The sequence below is a fragment of the Pogona vitticeps genome, chromosome 5 (assembly GCF_051106095.1).
Source record: "Pogona vitticeps strain Pit_001003342236 chromosome 5, PviZW2.1, whole genome shotgun sequence".
Lineage (NCBI taxonomy): Eukaryota > Metazoa > Chordata > Lepidosauria > Squamata > Agamidae > Pogona > Pogona vitticeps.
In genome coordinates this window covers 109880078-109898231 of record NC_135787.1, presented here as the reverse complement: position 1 = coordinate 109898231, position 18154 = coordinate 109880078, and the positions used below count along the sequence as shown (strand labels likewise).

At 39.0% G+C, this 18154-nt stretch overlaps 1 protein-coding gene across 10 annotated transcripts in view; it reads left to right on the top strand.

Annotated features, from left to right (window-relative positions):
• UPF2 (UPF2 regulator of nonsense mediated mRNA decay) overlaps positions 1–18154 on the top strand; it is a 65958-nt gene that overhangs the window by 31502 nt on the left and 16302 nt on the right. For all 10 annotated transcript variants that reach the window (XM_078394261.1, XM_073000776.2, XM_078394260.1 and 7 more), the window contains 7 exons: positions 403–511; positions 6899–7012; positions 7213–7329; positions 7883–8068; positions 9199–9402; positions 11071–11346; positions 15820–16003. In XM_078394261.1, coding sequence (XP_078250387.1) covers positions 403–511; positions 6899–7012; positions 7213–7329; positions 7883–8068; positions 9199–9402; positions 11071–11346; positions 15820–16003 — 1190 coding nt within the window. The remainder of the gene's footprint in view (positions 1–402; positions 512–6898; positions 7013–7212; positions 7330–7882; positions 8069–9198; positions 9403–11070; positions 11347–15819; positions 16004–18154) is intronic.

Sequence of the window (18154 nt, the reverse complement as noted above, 5' to 3'; positions counted from 1 at the left end):
CCCATTTAAAGAGATTTAACTTATTCAGGTTTCAAAACATCTGATTAGGACTTAGATCTGTAAGTGAGTGATAAGTGAGCTATGTTTTGGAAGGACTATTCCTATACTATATGAATGCTGACAAATTACCAATGGTATCCAAATATATTGATCCTAGGTGGGCAGTTACTGTCACATTCTTCTCCCATTTGTCCCTTCCCACATGTATGTTTCTGTGTAGTCCTGGAAGTTTAGGCAATCTCAGTTCTTAGACAAAGAAATAACCATGCTTTCCAAGCTAGAACTTATAAATGTGTGTTCATTTTGTATCAGAAATGTACTTGTAAAAATTGTTGGTTGAAGATTTATACTTACTTGTTCATGCATAGTATGATTTTAACTATTTGTAACCATTTTTTGCAGATTAGATTTGTTACCCTTTTATGCAAGGCTGGTTGGCACATTGCATCCCTGCATGTCTGATGTAGCAGAGGATCTCTGTTCCATGCTCAAAGGCGATTTCAGATTTCACGTATGTTTTTGCTAGTTCTCCATTTTGTACATGAATGCATTTGATAATGCTTGTTAAAATCTCCTAAATGAACACTTTAAAATTGCAAACCATTATTTAACAGAAAATAATGTTTTTTTAAATCTGAGATTGAACTCTCATAATAAGTTATTTATTATTTATTTAGCTTATAGACTGCCTGACTTAGTGAAATAATTACTTGGGGCAGTTTACAAAATAGACCATACAATAAAATCAAATAAAGGGGGGGGGGGAGAGAAACCCTCCCATTAGACAGTCAAATCAACTGACAGGTGACCATCAGCTAACACCAGCGAGAATAATGAAACAAATCAGAATAGATTAAAAAACAAATAAATACAATCCAGTATAATCCAATGATAAAACTTCAGTCTGAAAAATGAACTATAACAATGGGTCACATACTTAAAATATCAGATGTTGCAAAAAGCTTGCCTGAGCCCTATGTACATTTCTGAACATAGCTCTACATTTTGAAGCATATAATTCAATAGGTTTCTTTGACATGTATGTCCACAGCATTCTAAGACCTTCTTGTTTTACCTACTGTGGAGTTCATCATCTGGTGGCGGTTCTGAAAGTATGGTCTAGAGGTGACAAGAGATTCCTGAGATCGCAGTAGAAACAGTAAAAAGAAAATATTAAATAAGTGGCTCAGTGGTTTAGGTATCTGGCTGTGGAGCCATAGTTTGAGAATTGAATTCCCCACTGTGCCTCTTGACAGGGGGTGGACTTGATGATCTATAGGGTCCCAGCTCTGCAGGGCTAAATCTACCTGCAGAAGAGGCAACTAAATTAAATGTAAAGACATTTAAATAAAAAAGCTGTGTGCCTTCAGGGCAACTCATTTGACTCTATTGCTCCTCTGTGGCAGTTCCGGTACTGATGTTTGTATGCATGTTTACAGATCGAGTTTGCACATTCAGAAAGAGTCCTGGACTGACAGACAGATGGGTGTTGAAATGCTGGTGTAAACTGTCACAGGCTGGCTGGTTGGTCAGAATAACCAGAGAATGAGATATGAGAGGAGAAGCAATAGATTTGGGGTTTGGTTAGAAAGGAGTTAGGAGCCAGAGTGTTTTGTGTGTGTGTAACAGTGAGTGGTGTGTGTAAGTATGACAAAGAATTATAAAGTTAAAGTTCAGTTTTTGATTCTGGCTTTGTATCTAGAATATTTCCATTTCCTTCTCCCTGCCCATTTGCTGTTCCAAAATAAATGCTTTTAGTTTTGTTTAAATTATGCTCTCCTCCTCCTCATATTTAATTAGTTTTAATACATTTTCTTAGCAGTCATTGAAGGTTTTATACCCGTGGGCTAGCAGGCTGAGCTGGGGACTTAAACTGTAGTTCTTCTTCATGGTCTTTGTGAATGCGCACTAGTGGGTTAATCTGCACCTGCGCAGAGCAATCTCGGAATCTTCTAGAGCTCAGGCATATCATGCCAGGACCTCCCCCACGCTGCCCATAACTCGGCCGTGGCACCGAGTGCCTCAGTTCTGTTTCTGCCGCTACTGTAGAAGCATCTCGATCGGAGCTTTTCATAGCGTTTTTCTCCTTTCCCTTTTATCTCGGGCCTCTCAGTATTTCTGACGATTTTGGAGTGTTTGATGATCCTTTTAGACTTGCGAGTTTGGCAACAATAATACAACTGGCTTGCTTCTTTGTGTTTTTTGTTGTGTGTTTATGGCCTCGTCAGGCCCGTTTAAGTGTTGCTTCTCCTGCCCGAATAAGGTTCTGTTGTTGGATGGGCACTCCCAACAGTATCTGTTTTGTCTGGGGAAAGAACACCAGATGGCTCTTTGTTCAGTTTGTAAAAGTTTTACCAAACTGGCATTGAAGCAACGACTCCAGTGGTTGCGTTCTTATTTGTGGGAGAAACCCCTCTGCCCATCTAGAACTTCAGCTATGGAGCTGCCAGTTGAGACCTCTTCAGTTGTAGGCTCTTCACTGAAGCGAGCTAAGAAATCTTCGAAAGCGACCTGTTCGGGCTCGAATCGCTGACCTCGGCCTTGATGTCGAAAAAGAAAAGAAAGGTGGCTCAAGAGCCCTCTGCACCATCGGCTGTTGTTTTGCCATTGCCATGGCCCCAACCCCGGCCGTGGAGAGACTCTTTGGGCTCGAGTCTGCCATCGGGTGATAAGGATTTTTCAGGATCCAGGCCCCCTGTTGTACCATCTCTGCACTTATCCCTATCTCCGGATCCGGTGGATAGCTCTTCTGAGGTTCAGATGGTCATGCAAGTAAGCCCTGGTTCGATGTTGGGATCAATGACAAGACAGGTGTCTCCATCCCCACCTCTCTTTGTGAGCCACCTAGAAAGAGGAGGCAAAAGACCAGACATTTGGAACCGGCTCTCAAGTCTGAGTTGTTTCAGCATCGACATCCTTGGCTGGACGACTTCTCCCCGCATTGAGATCGTCCCAGGCCTCGTTGGGATGAATACGGGCGGTTCCTTGAGCCAGCTCCTTAGGACTCTGACTTCTACAGGTTTCTTCAGTGATCCCAATACTATTGCTCCTATTCCCGCCGCCCCCCACCATCGCCTCCTCAATACCAAAGGCATCTCGGAGCTTATTATTATCCAGAGGATGAGCCTGGAGATAGCCCTCTGCTGAGGACACGCGGGCCTATGGTCGAAAAGCCAGTGCCGACGACCCCAGCTGGTCAGCCTCGTTTGGTGCCGACGCTGGTGCTGTGTCCTGCTGGAGATCTGATCCCCGTTACTCCCTCTCCTGGGATAGAAGACGATATTTTGCCTGATCGTCCTGATGTGTCCTGTCGAGATCCTCGACCCTGTCGCTGGGCCCGGAGGGGACATATGCCTTGGGCTCGGATGCTTTGATTGAGGAGCTGGATAAGGACTCACCTCCAAATTTGCCCACTCTAGACTCCGAAATTGCAGAGAGCCATCTGCTCTCTCCTTCAGAAAATTACACTACTTATTCGCAACTCGTATGTAGAATTGCAAATGTTATGGATCTGGCAGTGGATCAGCCTGCTGTAGAGGAGGTAGACAAGGTCTACGAAGATATTACTAAAGACCAGTTTCCTCCTCTTTGCATGGCCTTTATTTCATCCCTGCTGAAACTTGCTAAAGAACCTTGGGAGAAACCATCCACCTCCTGTCAAATTCCAAGGAGAGTCGAGAATTTGTACAAAATGCATGGCGCTGGCACGGAATTCCTCTTCAAGCAGTCACTCCCTAATTCGTTGGTAGTGGATGCTACACAAAACAGAGCAAGGAATAGATCATACTCCACACCCAACAACAAGGAGGGCTGTAAGTTGGATATCCTGGGCAGATGGATTTACTCTATTGCGTCTTTTGTTCTCAGGGTGGCTAATTATTTGGCGGCGATGGGTGCTTATCATTGCCACTTATGGAATACCGCCTTGCTGGCCTAGCAGGCTGCTGCAGAGGAACTCCATCCATCCCGACAGCAGTCTGGCAGACAGCAGCCCCAACAGCAGGCACACCACTCAGACTACAGGCCCAAGCAGGGCCTTTAACTACTCTGGCCCACCAGCAACATATCACCTTTCAGTTCATTTAGCATTTTTTCTTTCTGCCTGACAATCCATCGCTTCTGATGTTTGGGCCCTGACTATTATCTGACTATTACCCTAACCCATCACCTCTTGTGTTGTTGGAAAAGAGTGTTTGTGATCACCAGCTTATTCTCTTGACAAAACTCTATTAGCCTTTGTCCTGCTTCGTTCTGAATTCCAAGGCCAAACTTCCCTGTTGTTCCTTTTATCTCTTGGCTCCCTACTTTAGCATTCCAGTCCCCGAGAATGAGAAGAACATCTTTCTTTGGAGTCAGTTCTAGAAGGTGTAAATCTTCATAAAATTGTTCAATTTCAGTCTCCTCAGCAATGGTGGTTGGTGCATAATCTTGGATTATTGTGATGTTGAAAGGTCTGCCTTGGATTCATATTGACATCATTCTATCATTTTTGAGTTTGTATCCCATTACAGCCTTTCCCACTCTTTTGTTGACTATGAGAGCCACTCCATTCCTTCTATGGAATTCTTGCCCACAATAGTATGATTCCAGAGTTACAGGTAGCACTTTTTCCATCAGGGGATTCCTTTCACTGAAAATCGAAGTCTTACTTAAACACATGTTCAGAGGTTTTATGGTATTTTAAAGAAAGCCTGCAAAATCAAGGTGGTACTGGCTAGAAGACAAGATTAATAGCAGCATCCTCATACACCTTATGAATTGTCAACTAGTGTCAAATATTTCTTCCTATTTTCTTCAGGAGTATTATAAGTAAATCATTTCTGAAGTGAGTACAGAATGGTATAACAAATCAATAAATCTGTGCACCATCAATAAGGAATATTAATAATAGTTAAAATTCAGTGTTAACTTAAACAAGAGTGATTAGTTTATTCACTGAAATTTTTGTAAGTGTTAATTTTTTAAGTTCCCATTGATTTGGTAGTTGTACTGTAGTTGAGGCTAACAATTAGATTCGGGTCATTGTATATTTCAGTAGACAAGAACTGTATTAGAAATCAGTCATCCATCCCCATATATGTGAAAGTATAGTTCAGTTTAACATAAAAATAAAGTTACCTAATAACTGGATACCCAGTGTGGTGTACTGGATAGAGTGATGAACTAAGACTGTGGAGACTGGGGTTCAAACCCCCACTTGTCCATGGAAACTCATGACGGCGGGCAGAGTGGAACTGGTAAAACCACTCCTTAAATATCTCACTTACTCTGAGATCCTCATTAGGGCCCCTATAAGTCAGTTTTGACTTGATGGCACATAACAACAAATAAAAATCAACTTTAATGAGAGGTGAATCACTTTTTAATTATACTAATACTAGTTGCTTCACTCTTACCCAGAATTGTATTAGGTAGTTAAACTGTTCACATGATACAATTCTGAATAAAAAATTGGTGAAGTGAGAGCAAAGACAGCAGCAACAATAAAAATAAATTGTGAGGACTGAATAAAATGCACTTGGATAATCATGCAACCAAAGATTTGGCTCTGCTTGTAATTAGCAGTAACACTGTCTGATCTTTGGAGAATATATTGAAATGATCAGTGAGGAACACAAAAGAAACAACAGGACATACACCTGTCTGGTTGCACATTATTTCATTTTCAACTGTTTTTATACTACAAACTTGGATTAAATCATTCAAAACTAGTGTGTCTCAAGGATTTCAACAGGACCCAAGTTCAAAAACATGTGATAGATAGGAAAGAATGCCTTAATGAGATTATTTAAAAATCATATATGTCCTGTCATAGACAACAGTATTATGAACATTAGCTATACCCTGAATCCAATAAATCATTTATCTTCTTCTGAAAGTGACTAAAGATGGACCCTGCCATGGGTCCTTAGATGCCAGTTTCTTTACCATGACACTTGTTGGCATTAGATACTATTTAGTATATATTTTGTTTACTATATGTTTGTGTTTTGGCCATGCTTCAAAAAAATGAAAGACAGGGGACAATATTGTTAGCTTATTGGAATCATACAGGAAACTGGGAAAGTTAAAGGCCGTATATGACTCCTTGATTTTAAATATTAGCGAGTGAAGAACTTGGTAATAAAAATCCAGCCCTATTAGTTAAGATCCAAGATACTGTATTACTTCAGACATTTTGGACAGGGTAATTCTATTTATTTAAAAAGGAACTGCTTCTGCTAGAACACATTTTAAATGTGCATTTTTTTTTACACCACTCTTTATCCGAGCATGAGTAGAGGGACAGGAATGTTTTGTCTTCTGCAGTTTTGTATGCATGAAACCTGTATGGAGGAAATCAAAAACCAAAATCCTGAAAATATCAGCTTTTATAAAGAAACCTATTTCTTATGTTTGGGGCTTTAGAAGAGGTATGTTTAAAAAAACAACAACAACCTCTGTATACAGTGAGTACAGAGCTATAGTGAGCAGTGAGTACAGAGGTGCAGTGAGCAGTAAACTGTGTGTCCCTGTAGTAGTCTCATGCCTAATCTCTCCTTGTATTGCACTTTTTCCTGTCTGTGGCTCATCTCTGGCTTAGAAATGAAAGTGTTATTAGCCAGTAGTTCCCTTCCATGAAGCAATTCTTTCATTCATATAAGAGTCATCTAGTAGAACACTGTGCAAAAGCTAGAGGAAGGGGGACTGGTCCAAAGGGGTCCCCAACTTCAGTTTTTGGGAGGTTGGGGGAGATGGAATAGACAAAAGTCATCATGTCTCTTCTGTTGACAGAGGCATCCCTTTTGCAATCAGGAAACCATAGTTCGATCCAATCAGCAAGAATTCATGGTTGTTTGTAGATGATATAATATTTTTTACATCCTAAAAATAAGGTTTCCTATATTTCTTTCTTCAGGTGAGAAAGAAGGACCAGATCAACATTGAAACAAAGAATAAAACTGTACGATTCATTGGCGAGCTTACAAAATTTAAAATGTTTTCCAAAAGTGATACCCTACATTGCTTAAAGGTTAGTCATTCTAAATTGGAGTGGAAATTTGTAACAGAAGAATTATATTGCCCTTTTAATGTACTTCATATTTTCAAGAGTAAAGAACTAGGTCTATAAGCTGGGAGTCTAAAACATGGTGCTTCTTTGCTAAAAATACTGTATGAAAAATAAATGTTTCAGTGTAAAGGATATTCAGAATGTAACATATATTTCTACAGATGCTCTTGTCTGACTTCTCTCATCACCATATCGAAATGGCATGCACCCTGTTAGAGACATGTGGTCGATTCCTCTTCAGATCACCAGAATCCCATTTAAGAACCAGTGTTCTGTTGGTAAGAATAATGTTTTTAAGAGACCTGTTTCTAAACCAGAGTTGTAATAACATTTGCAGCAAGCACCTATTTCTAAAGTTTACAAGGTGGTGGACAAACAGATACCCAACCTTCCCATGTAACACATGATATGAGTACTCTCTATAGAGATACAGTGTACTCACCAGAGGCTTGCCGGGTCTCTGGTGAGCATCTGAACTGGTTCCAAAGGTTGAGTGAAAAATTATGATAGACTGAATATCTAGATGCCAGCTTTCTGAGTAGAGTGTGCAAGGAATTATGGCAATGACAGGTGCCTTAACTTCCTGCATTACCACACTGACTGAAAACATAGGCTGATATAATGCATGAAGTTGACATCTGTGCAGCCAGGGATCATAAAACTGGGCTTAGCCTGGCAAGTAAAAAATATCAGAGATTATAGTTTTGGTGTTTCATAGTCTGATCTAGATGAAAAATTGATGCAAAGGTTAGCAAAACAAATACTCTGATAAATAAAAGAAGAAGACAAATGTGCCTACACAGTATGATTTAATCTCTTGTTTGTTACCAGGAACAAATGATGCGAAAAAAACAAGCAATGCACCTTGATGCGCGCTATGTCACAATGATAGAAAATGCCTACTACTATTGTAACCCCCCTCCAGCTGAGAAAACTGTGAAAAAGAAACGCCCACCTCTGCAGGAATATATTCGGAAACTCCTTTATAAGGATCTTTCCAAAGTCACTACTGAGAAGGTACATCCCTTTCAATCTTTTTTTCCTTACCCAAATCATCGCCCATGTGAAGAGAGATGAACATTCTTTCTAGACTAATTTCTGAGCCAGTTGCTAGAGTGATACAAAATCTTTTTTTTATTTTTAAGTTTTACAAAGTGAAACAACTAGTAAAGAAAACAAGAATGTGTTGCAGTTGCTATGAAGAATGAGACTAGATGTTGTGATTCAAATTTAAAAAGGAGCTTTTATATAAAACAAGTCATATCATGAATCAAACAATGCAGTTTAGATTTCACATATTAAAATCAGTTTCTCATCAAATGCTGGTTGGTTTCTTCTTTAATTTTAAGTGCTTGTACTCAAACTAGTTGTTTAGTATCTTAGGATTTTTTTAAAGCAACACCTCTCAGGTTTTGTTATCTTGTGGGCCTAGTGTTCCAAATGAGTTTGCAAAAATTGCTAGTCTGTAGTGCTTTATTAAACTTACTTGCCCGCTACATAATGTGTTTGTGGCAAGTGGAACTGTCCAGAACTTTATCTGGGAAAGTCAGCAGGGTGCTTCCAAGCAGAGGGCTGGTACTATTCTCAGATGAGAGTCACTGTAGGTAATTTGGCCAATGTCCTGTTGAGCTTTCCAGTAAGTGGAAAGTCCTGTCAACGTAATCATGTAAGATAATTCCACTTGTGCAAATATTGTTGGTACACAAGTGGAGAGTGAGCTTTCTTTATACAGTAGCAACATTCCTGTAAATGGTGCAACCCCACATTGTTACACTAGTGGAACGTGCTGCCCAGCAACAACCCAATAGAATATACTAGCCTTTGTCTTATTTCTTAACATATTTTTTTCCTGGTAAATAAAAAGAAGAACGGGTAAAAAAGCATGGAAGGGCGGCAAATTGAAGATGAACATTTGATCCTCCTTTAAACCCCTGTGATGGAGACAGGAATTTCACAGTAAAAGCCTTGTCTAGAAGCATCCAAACAGTGCTGGTTCTGTTATGTTTAAGAGAGGTTCATTGCTGTTTTTTCTTAATCTACACATAATGAAAGGAATGTAGGTCTAATGAAGAATCAGTATATTTATGTGTAAAGTGTCCAACTTTGTTTTTTCTTCTTGAATTAACATTTTAAAATATTTTGTCCAGGTCCTGAGACAGATGCGCAAGTTGCCCTGGCATGATCCTGAAGTGAAAGACTATGTTATATGCTGTATGATCAATATCTGGAATGTGAAATATAATAGCATTCATTGTGTAGCCAACCTTTTAGCAGGTCTGGTACTTTACCAAGAGGATGTTGGGATTCATGTAGTGGATGGTGTTCTAGAGGATATTCGACTAGGAATGGAGGTAAAATACTCTTTGTCTTTTAAAAAGTTAACTACATAAAATAGATGTTTATATTTCTTTTACTCTTAATGTATTTGTATCACTATGTTCTGATGAGAAACTGAGTCCATAAATCCCTTTGAAACTGACCCTGTATGAGACCTTGCTGTGAGACAATCTATACTTTTTCCTTTACAAGCCAATTTAAATGTACATCTACTGGGCAAATAACAGAAGCCTATGATTAATCATAAATGACATCCCAGTAAAGGGTTAATTTCAGGATGAAATCAGACAACAATTGACAAGCATTTCAAAATTAATCTGGGAAGCTCAATATGAACATGTTCTTTATTGCAATAATTCCAGACAACTCCAAACTTGCTAATTTTACAAGCGCTTAGTCTTATATATAGCTTCTGGATTCCGTATTTCAAAATAGCAAGTTCAAAATATATTGAAGACAGTCTTACAGCTGTGAGGAAAAAAACTATAGGTGCATATACATAAAATCCACAGGTTTTACAGCTATGTAAAACAATAGGCACATATCTTAATCAAGATTTGGAGTTTTAAAATGATAAAAAGTTGTGGATATTCAAATACAAATCTTCAGTTCTAGTTAGAATAACAGCCATATAGAATAAAAGAGTTTATAGCTCAAAAGGGCAGAGAATACATCTGTAAAATACATCAATGTTCTTAAGAATAGAATTGTAAAAGGCAAAAAGCATTTTTTAGCTGTAAGTATATTAAGACACCCAGAAAAACATTTTTAAATACAGTTCACCTGTGCTAATTTTTTTCAGTCTAAATCAAAGCTATTGTTTACTCATTGGAGTTGCTTCCTTACTTGTCTCATTGTATAAGATGCCTTTCGCAGCTGCCTCTTCTTTCCTATGATTCTATTTATATTCTAAATTTTGTTTCCCTAACTCTCTGTGAAGCAGCAAATACCCCCTCACTTGTTAGTTACAGTTGTTTACTCTGATTGCTTAATAGCACTATGATATGACCATAAGCAGAAGAATAAACAATTTGACATCCTTGCCGTTGCTCACAAGCGGCCAGTTGCATGTATTTATTCCAGTTACCCATCAGATGGCAGTGTTTACTATTTTCATATCTCCTGTGTATACTGGAAATAGGCAGTTATCAAAGAACAGTTAGTAAATAGGGTTTTCATGCTGCAAATATAAAAGTACTTTACTTTTAGGGCAGATTTAGGGCAATTTTCTTTTAAACCCCCCTCCCCCCATTATTGTTCTAATACTTTGAAACAGAAGGTATAAAACCTTGACATATCCATCCCGCCCCCCTTTGGCAAGCTTTCATTACATTTTGCTTGTAAATCTTTGTTATTGAAAAAGGTCATCAGCTTATCTGAAATTGAACGGTCTCCTGTCATGTTTCTGTAATGTCTAGCAGCTTTTTTTTTGTCCGTATTGGCAAGTCTTGTACACAGTCCACTCCACTAGCTCTTGCTTGTCTGTTATGAACCATAGTCCTAACACAGTCTCAATTTTCTTAGCTTTAACTTACCACCTAAATAATTTTAAGAACTGCTTGAAGATCTAAGTAGCAAGATATTTCTGTCCTATAAGCATAGTAAACTGAGGCCTTCATGTGGTCATTTTCTCTTGTGGCAGATGTATGTATGTTAACCAGTGGCATTCTGTTTGTTTCAAGGTTAATCAGCCAAAGTTTAACCAACGGAGGATTAGCAGTGCTAAGTTCCTGGGTGAGCTATATAATTACAGAATGGTAGAATCAGCAGTAATATTTCGAACTCTCTACTCATTTACATCATTTGGTGTGAACTCAGATGGCACTCCTAGCCCACTTGATCCTCCAGAACATCTTTTCCGAATTAGACTAGTCTGCACCATCCTTGACACTTGTGGACAGTACTTTGACAGGGGGTCTAGCAAACGAAAGCTTGACTGCTTCTTGGTGTATTTCCAGGTAGGAATAAATGTATCTTTGTTGATGCAATGATCAACTTTGTTTTTATGCTTAGTTGCTATGCATTTCTGTAGACAGCATGCTAATAGGATTCTTAAATGCCTCATATGAACTTATTTTCAGAGTTAGCCTTTGCATTCAATATGAAACAGTGTCTTTAAAGCTGTTTTGCTTCTGCTATATACAGTGGTGCCTCGCTTAACGATGTTAATTGGTTCCAAATAAAACATCACTATGAGAAAACATAGTTAAGCGAAACACCATTTCCCATAGGAATGCATTGAAAACCGGTTAATCCGTTCCAATGGGAACGGATTACCGTCCTTAAGCGAAAATCCCCATAGGAAACATCGCTAAGTGAAACAATGTTTCCCCCATCGGAAAGCTATTGAAATACATTGAAGGCGACTCAATGCATTTCAGTGGCTTTCTGATGTCCGTTTTCACTCATTTTTAAGTGTCTTAAATGTTTGAAACCTGTTTTAAATGCTTGGAATCGGTAGTGCACCTTGTGAAACCTATGCACACTTAGTTTGGCTTTGTTCTGAGTCTTCGTTAATTTTTGGTGATTTTTTGTTTTCCCCATTTAAATCCATTGAACAGACAGTCCAATGCTTTTCAATGAGGGAAAAATAAAAAATCAGCAACAATTAACGAAGACTCAGAACAAAGCCAAACTAAGTGTGCATAGGTTTCACAAGGTGGACTAACTATTCCAAGCATTTAAAACAGGTTTCAAACTTTTTAAGACAGTTTTAAATGAGCAAAAACGGACATCGTTAAGTGAAATTCCCCCATAGAGAACATCGTTAAAGATACAGAAAATTCCTCAAAGAAACCCATCGCGAAGCGAATATATCGTTAAACGAAGCAATCGTTAAGCGAGGCACCACTGTATGCTAGAATGAACTAGACAGTGTCAAAAGTAGTTAAAAGGGAGTTTTGTCCAAAAGTTTACAATTTAGTAAGTTGCATATTATAAGAAGCAAAAGTGAAAAAGTTTAATGAAACATCGATGAAATAACTTAATATGGGAAACACTAATTCAAATAAGTTGTTCTTGAGATCTTTTGCATTTAGAGGATTTCTTATCAACTTCATATCAGCAGTTTAATGTATTTTGGTTAAATAAGAGGTCAAAGAAATGGAAATTGGGTTTTCGAAGTAGGGTAGAGAAAAATTAGAAACAGCACCCATTTTGCAGGAAAGTCTCAATACAACTGTAGCATCAAAGAGCACTGAAAAATTCATGTATAGGATATGTATGTTGATAAAAGAGCAAAGAAGTTTCAGTACAGTCAAATTAATGAGAATATTTAAAGGGGAGAGATCCTCTAAAAATGAATGAGAGGTTTGGGTATTAACTAGACAAATGGCAAAATCCTACTATTATTTTCACAAGGAATGTGTAACTTGCCACAGTGAATTGTGGCTGATTGACAAGGTGTTGGAGCATGTCTCAATCATGTGCTTGCACCTGATAGTGCAACTAAAATGGGCTCTGGCACCTCATCAGTTATCTGTAACAAGTTACACAAACTTCACATGTACACCAGTAGGATTCCAGCTGAAGTTATGTTTTGGAAGCAGATTCCTTGATAGTTTAGAAACTATCATTGACTTATATTCGAGAAGAGACAATAAAAGTTGACAGAGGGATAAAGATAGTAAGGAAGCCAAGAAGAAATCAGTGGGATAGTTGCTAACTGTGGTAGAAGAAAACTGGAAAGAAATAATATATAAGAGGCAACTTTACTGAGAAATTATTTTTCAAAGCCTTCCAGTGCTATGAGAATTAAGCAAGTCATTTACAAAGAACAAACAGGAGGCTGAATTGCAGTAGGAAGGAAATAAAGTTGTGCAGCTAAAGTGTGGTGTAGAGTAAGTAGTCTCATTTATTGTGAAGGAAATGTGATACAAGTTACCATTAGTAGTACACTAATGGTAGTACACTTTCTGGTACTACTAATGGTAGTACACTTGCTCAGTACAAATCAAGTGAAGCAGACTTAATTGAAAATTAAGTTAGGTTATGTATGAGAAGAGTGGTGGAAACGAAAAAGATGGAGAAGATAGTCAAGAGTAGTTAAATAAAACAGAAATAAGTGAAATATCTGTGAAGATTCTCAATCATCCAGGTGATGTTATCTGGAAATTGATTCATGGCAACTGGACTTAGGTTGAAACCTTTCGCTGCTCACCCAAGTTTGAGGAGAGTGGGTAGGAAATCTCTGATAAATCCTCCACATTGGTTTCACTTCCCCCTGGTTTGAATAGGTTCATGGGTTGTTGATGGTAGTTAACAATGGTCTTTCTGGTATGTATGGTCCTGATCTCTCTAGGGACAGATGAAAGGGCAGCATGATAAATAGGAGACAGATTGTATCTAAGGACTCCACCCCTGTTGAGTGAGGGATTTTCTGTATGCACATGTATGGCCTCCTGAACGCTCTCTCAAAGCACCTATCTTCTCAGTCCAAGATAAGTAGATCTTGATCATCAAATGAGTGTCTTTTGTCCTTCAAATGAAGCCACACTGCTGATTGTGGTCCTGAGGCATTGCCCCTCCTGTGCCAGGCCATTTTCCTGTTTAGTGGCTGTTTGGTTTCTCAAATGTAGAGCACTGAAAATAAAAGAAGAAGGAAAAAAGAGGAGTGTTTAGGAGGCCATACATGTGCATACAGAAAATCCCTCACTCAACAGGGGTGGAGGCCTTAGATACAATCTGTCTCCTATTTATCATGCTGCCTTTTGATCTATCCGCAGAAAGATCAGGACCACACATACTAGAAAGACCACTGTTAATTACCGTTAACGGCCCATGATCATGGGTGGAGAAGGACTGCAGAAGTGGGATTTTCACTCACCCCCAGTCCTTTGTCCTTCTAACAAAACATTTAGCCTAATAAGAAAGAAGTCCATTTGCCATGACTCAACTTCCAGAGAAATAAGTGAAGTGACAGTGGTGTTGGCAGATGCCATAGAAACAAACAGTAGAGAAGAGAAATCAGTGGAACAACTTGCAAATAGACGCAGCACCAGTAAATCATTATGGATTCACCATAAGCCGTAAGTGAAGTTGCCATTGACTCTCTGTGCTATCAAGGATATTGTGCTTCTTGTGTACATCCCAGTACACTCAACCCACACTAATACTAGTTTTCCATCTTTTTAAGAGATAATACTTTGACACAGGTGGTGATATGTTTTTTATATACAGGGGTGCTTCGCATAGCGATGATAATCGGTGCAGCAAAAATTGCTGCAAAGTGATTTCATCGCTATGTGATATTAAAAAGCCCATAGGAATGCACTGAAACCCCTTCAATGCGTTCCTGTGGGCTTCAGACTCGCCTTTAAGCGAAAATCCTCCATACGGCAGCCATTTTTGCTGCCCGTTACGCGAGGAATCCGTCCCTAAACACAGCGGGTGGCCATTTTTTTTTGTCCGGCGGCCATTTTGGAACCGCCAATCCGCTGTTAAAAAATCATCGCTTTGCGATGATCGGTAAGCGAAACGGTACTGATCATCGCAAAGCGATTTTTCCCCATAGAGAACATTGCAAAGCGACCGCAAAAAGTTAATCGCTATGCGATTTCATCGTCAAACGGGGCGCCCGTTAAGCGAGGCACCACTGTATTTATTTACTAGACCAGTAAATAAGGAGTTGTGAATTTTTTCTAATAACCAAGTTACCTGTGTCCCACCACCGTATTTGCATAGAAAGGCATTTTTAACAGGGTACATACATTAAAATATATTTATTTTCAGAATATAATTCTAATCTATTAATATTAAGGTAATAATGCATAATTATAGGTAGGCTGTAAATCTGTATCTACCCTATAAAATTTGAGAAGGAAGAAATTGTGGTACACTTTTGAGTTTAATTTACTTCTTCTGATGTGGAAGTGACCCTCCTTTCATTTCTCCACATACCCCCAAAGCCTTCTGGGTGAAGGACCTCTCCCCTGAAGCCCAAGGAAATGCCCCTGGGCCCTCTCTCCCTGGTTCTCCTTCTTCATCATGACTTAGTCTCCTGCTCAGGTCCTCTCTCTGTTCACTGTGCTGCTGATGCTGCACCCGGAAGAGTGGGAGACTCAGGCGGAACATCAGGTGCCACTGCCATGGCAGCAACAACTTTTCAATCCTGCCACCATCTTGGGCGTTCGCATTCCTGACATGCACTATGCGCTTCAGCCATCTTTGAGCCAGGCTAATGTTTGGGTCCAAAAGGCTGACATCAGTTCTCCAAAGATGGATGCGGAGGAGCAGAGAGAAATGAGTGAGAGCAGCTCTTTCGGAAATAGTAGGAGTGATGCCCATACATAAAAGGAAAATCCACCCAGAGGGATACAGAAATAACTAAGAACTCATTACTAGGGGAAAATGCTTGTCACAGTTCACATATTTACCGTATTCTGTGCAGTAGACACCTTATATTCACTTTGCAATTGTCTTTCTCTTTCCAGAGATATGTTTGGTGGAAGAAAAGTCTGGACATATGGACAAAAGATCACCCGTTCCCTATAGACATTGACTATATGATTAGTGATACATTAGAACTCCTGAGACCAAAGATAAAACTCTGCAGTTCTCTTGAAGAATCTGTTAGGCAGGTGCAAGAACTGGAACGGGAATTTTTAGTGAAACTAGGTAAGAATGTTACATCACGAATGGAAGGGCGAAATTATTGCTGCCTCTTTGGCATTTTTGGACTTTATAGTACTTTTCATAATCATAAACTGTCTCTGAATAAGATAGTGTAGCACTCAAGTGTTGTTTTTGTGAAATATATCATAAGGATGTTAGCAGCTGGAATACTAGTCTATCAAGCTGGTTCTGATATAAATCAGTATCTATAAACATCCTCATTGGCTGACATAAATATTGTTTGGACTACTTGTAATGGACAGATAAGGTTTAGGTGTTCATTTAGATGTGGATAGAGATGAGGAATTCCTCTTGGCAGCTTTAGTGGTAATTAGGGTTACAAAATAGAGGATTGTATTGGTACCCATTGGAGGAAGAAGCAAGAACAGCAAAAAAGAAGACAGAAAAGAGGAAGGTCCTGAGGGAATGGCTTGTCAAAAAACACACACACACACACACACACACACACACACACACACACACACACACACACACACACACACACACACACACACACACACACACACACACACACACACACACACACACACACACACACACACACACACACACACACACACACACACACACACACACACACACACAAATAAATTCCCAGATGTTGACATAAACAGACTAAACGCAATACATGGCACTTAATGTATCTGATATAGATTATAGGGCCCAACTGAATGCTGGAGGATCAAAAAAGTGATGGTCTTCGTAAGCTTGCCGACTGGTTTGGTCTGTGTGAGTTAGGATGGTAGTTTTCTTCTTGGCTGCAGTTTATTTCCACTAGCTAGCCATTATATTAGTAGGCTGAAGAAAAGGGGGGGGGGTGTTTGACACTGCCTGAAGTCCTATTGCGTAAGTTTATGTCCATGCCTCGGGACTTGATGGGAGGAAATAGAAAGCTTTAAATTAGGAATAAAAGTACACACCTGATTATGCCATCAGCCTTGCATGGATGCAGTTCCATCAGTTGGATTCCAGCCAGTGACAAAGAGGTGTGTCCATTTCATGATAGCACAAAACAAAGTTTGCACAGTGCAGTGATTTGACTGAGTTACATGTATGTTGATGTACACAGCTTTGTAAAGGGCATGGCCATATAAACAAAGTCGAGAAGCAAAAAAAAAAAAAAAAAAAAAAAAAAAGGAGTGGTAGGTTGGTGCTTTAGAAACCAGATCAGTTAACATAGAAGTTTCATTTGTGGTGAGAAGCTGAATGCAGATGTAACCATTCCTACTTGTAATAGTTTGCAGATACTGAAACTAAGCTGGACCTGTGTTTGAATTCCAGAAATAAAGCCAAAAAACATATGTGATATTTTAAGAAAAATCTGTTTTTCAAAAATCCACGAGCCATTTGTTGGCTGACTAATCACAGAATTCCTTTGACATGTTTAGATAATCAGTTCCTTTTTTTAAAATGACATCAGCACATTTCATTTTTTTCACTGATAGGCATATTTCGAAAACTGCTTCCTTTAGCAGTAGTTTGTCTCAGCATACTGACAAAAGTAAAGGGGTAAAGTAAAAGAAAAAAAGACAAAATGTTGTGGCAGTTTAAAGATTATAACAGACTTCACTGTGAGCTCTATGGATCAAAATCCACTTCTACAAACACTCCAGATTGATTGTCCAGATACAAAGTGTATCTGAAGAAGTGGAGTTTGATCCACAAAAGCTTACACTGAAATAAATATCCTAGCCTTTAAAGTGCTGTAATATTTTGGTTTTTTTACTCATTTCTTTTTCCCCTTTACTTCTTAGCTGTGACAGAGAGACTTGGATACTTTATGTATAGATTCATGTTTCTGCCCACATCGGTTCTGTTTAGAATCTTATCACTTCAGTACTAAACTATATATCACTTTCCCTGTTGTTGAGTGGTTATCAAAAAGAAACAGAGCATCTTGTTGATTTGAAATACTGTATATAATTTCAAATATGCTACTGTGTAATATAGCTAATTTGCCCCTAGTCTGCCTGCCTTGGAGTAAGTACAAAGGCAGTAGCAAGTGTCCCACTGGGTATGCATCCAAGAGGTATATTTGATTTACTGTGCACATGCTCTGTACCTTAATGTAGGGGTGCACAGCAGTAGCAGTCTGGAAATAGCATTCAGCTCGTTACAGCCATTTTTGTGCCC